This window comes from Mustela lutreola, chromosome 7 (assembly GCF_030435805.1).
Source record: "Mustela lutreola isolate mMusLut2 chromosome 7, mMusLut2.pri, whole genome shotgun sequence".
Taxonomy (NCBI): Eukaryota; Metazoa; Chordata; class Mammalia; order Carnivora; family Mustelidae; genus Mustela; species Mustela lutreola.
The window spans coordinates 59,548,545-59,551,205 of NC_081296.1; the positions used below are offsets into that span (position 1 = coordinate 59,548,545).

General features: G+C 36.3%; 1 protein-coding gene across 1 annotated transcript; it reads right to left on the minus strand.

The window, feature by feature from the left end:
• Nucleotides 1-1,328: 1,328 nt before the first annotated feature.
• On the minus strand, nucleotides 1,329-2,270 carry LOC131837159 (olfactory receptor 4F6-like). Its single transcript, XM_059183406.1, has one exon. The coding sequence runs from the start codon at nucleotides 2,268-2,270 to the stop codon at nucleotides 1,329-1,331; it is 942 nt and encodes a 313-aa protein (XP_059039389.1).
• Nucleotides 2,271-2,661: the final 391 nt, after the last annotated feature.

The following is a 2,661-nucleotide window of genomic DNA, read 5'->3' on the forward strand; positions in this document are numbered from 1 at the left end:
GGAGACTGTACCATCTCAGAGGCCCAGTGGATTGTTTGTAAGAGGGAGTGGTTAGCAATGATCAAGTAAAGAACTTCCCATCCAGATGAATACCAAAACATTAAAAGAAGTATTAATGATTAATTTACATGGAGTAAGCAGAGATGTTATTGAAAAGGTTTCTGGAGAAACACTGGACAAAAAATATAGGCATTATTTTCCTTAATTGAGTAGATTTTATTTACAGAGAAGTATAAACAAATAAATGAAAACACGTGTACTTTAATAAAGCACTTATTCCAAATGTAGATGTGCTCAGTCAAATTGAATATGCCTTACCACTTTTGGCTTTTCATTTATCTAAGATACATATACTTTTGGGAAGCATTTTGTCAGATCAGCAAACCATATTCAAAGAAGCCAGAATCTCTAAACATACATCTTAGGGTGATTATTCTTCAGTGAAACAGCTATTAGTTTTAAATTTTAGTTAATACAATTTTTAAATATTTTATTTATTTGAGAGACAGCACAATCTGGGGGCAGTTGCAAGGGAGAAGGAAAAGCAGGCTCTCTGCTGACGGGGAGTCCCACATGGGGCTCAGTCTCAGGACCCTGAGATCATGACTCGAGCCAAAGGCAGATGTTTAACAGACAAAACTGCCGAGGTGCCCTGAAACAGCAATTACTTTTATGGATTTTTTTTTCTTGATAATAAACTAGGATAATTGAATATTTGAAAATCTTCATCTTTAGAATAGTAGAAAGTGAGACAAAATTTCAGAAATCTGTGGTTTGTATTTATTTGAAGTATTCACAGTGTAAAGAGTTATCCTTCTCTATTTAAAGCCAATCAAGTCTAAACAACTAAAACAACATGCTTAATCTAAGTAATAAATAGTTGATTTTGTTTCTTATTCTCAGTTAAACTCAAACTAAAATAAAAACTAAAAAGTAGAATTGATTTTGATCGACTCAAAGTTACATTTTATCAATTAAATCCATGTTACCATGAGATATATTTATCACTTGTTTGACATATGTCTTCGTAATTGAGAGTAAATACAATTAGCAAGTCACAGAAAATGGTATTTGAATGTTAAGTTTACTCCTATAAATCAGCTCAGTTTTCTTTCTCACCTTTCTTCTCAATGTAACTAGGTGATGTCAATTTATTCTCTGTCATTAGCAAAATAAAGTCATCTCTGACTCAATAATCAATTTCTACAGGGGGACTTTTGTTTAACTATCATAACAATAGTAGTTCTTACCATTGTAGTGATGACAATCACATGACTTGCAGTGCTCTTGGTGAGCCTGAAGCATGTGGTCTCTAGATCTGCTCCAAATCATTGTGAGATCCCATGAGGACCCACAATCCGTTTGCCTAGTCTTCTCATGGCCACTCTCATGTCTTTGTTTCTTAATGTATAGATGGCAGGATTCAAGAGGGGAGTGATAGCAAAATCAACAATGAACAAGTACTTATCCAGTGATGTGGTGGGGAAAGGCCACACGTAGAGAAACATGCATGGTGTAAAAAACAAAATCACTACAGTGATGTGAGCTGACAGTGTGACAAATGCTTTGAACAAGTCCCCTGAACAACGTTTCCAGACAGTGACCAAAATGAAGATATAGGAAATAATTAAAGAGAAGAAGGTAGCCATGGATATAAACCCACTGTTAGCAATGACTACAAACTCTAGCTTGTAAGTGTCTACACAAGCAAGTTTCATGACCCGAGGGAAATCACAGTAAAAACTATCTACTTCATTAGGGCCACAGAAGGGCAAGTTTATGACAAATACAAACTGAGATACGGCATGGATTATCCCCACTATCCAGGCAGTCACTACGAAGGAAACACACGTTTTGGGGCTCATGATGGTCAAGTAGTGGAGAGGCTTACAGATTGCAGTGTACCGGTCATATGCCATGGCTATGAGCAGCACCATCTCACCTCCACCCATGACATGAATAAAAAATATCTGTATTATGCATTTTGGAAAGGAAATGATTTTGCAGTTAGTGAAAAGATTAGTGATTATTTTGGGCACTGTGGTAGAGGACAGACCTAGATCAAGGAGAGAGAGGTTGGCTAACAGGAAGTACATGGGAGTGTGTAAATGAGAGTCAATAATTACCAGGAACACAATGAAGAGGTTTCCCAGGATAACTCCCATGTAGAACACAGAGAAGAACCAAAAGAGAAAAAGGTTCATCACCCATGAATTTGAAAGTCCAATCAATACAAATTCAGATACTACAGAGACATTTGTTGTATCCATTGGCTCAATCAGTAGAGAAGAAGCTGAAGTATTCTAAAGGTAGAAAATAAGGCAGAATTGAGAAATATGGGAACTGAACATTGATATGTTGTTTGCCCATCAATGATTTTGTGGAAAATACGTGGCAAGTGTCTAATTGAGAAGTTCAAATACATACAGAGAGGACAGGGGAAAGGAAGAAAAAAATAGAAATGAGATAATCAAAAGTTAGGCTAGGATGACAGGGAAAGAAATCATGTGAGAATAAGGCAGGTAACGTGGAGGAATTAGGAGCAAAGAGTAACATCTTCCTGGTAGAAAGTTTCTTTACCATGCTCCTTGTATAATAATTTGGGCATCTTCTGTCTTCTCCATGTATATTCAAGAAAACGTCTTCTGTGTCATAAATAGT

Coding starts and splice junctions, on each gene's coding strand:
- LOC131837159 (XM_059183406.1), bottom strand. CDS start 2,270: ATGGATACAACAAATGTCTCTGTAGTATCTGAATTTGTATTGATTGGA.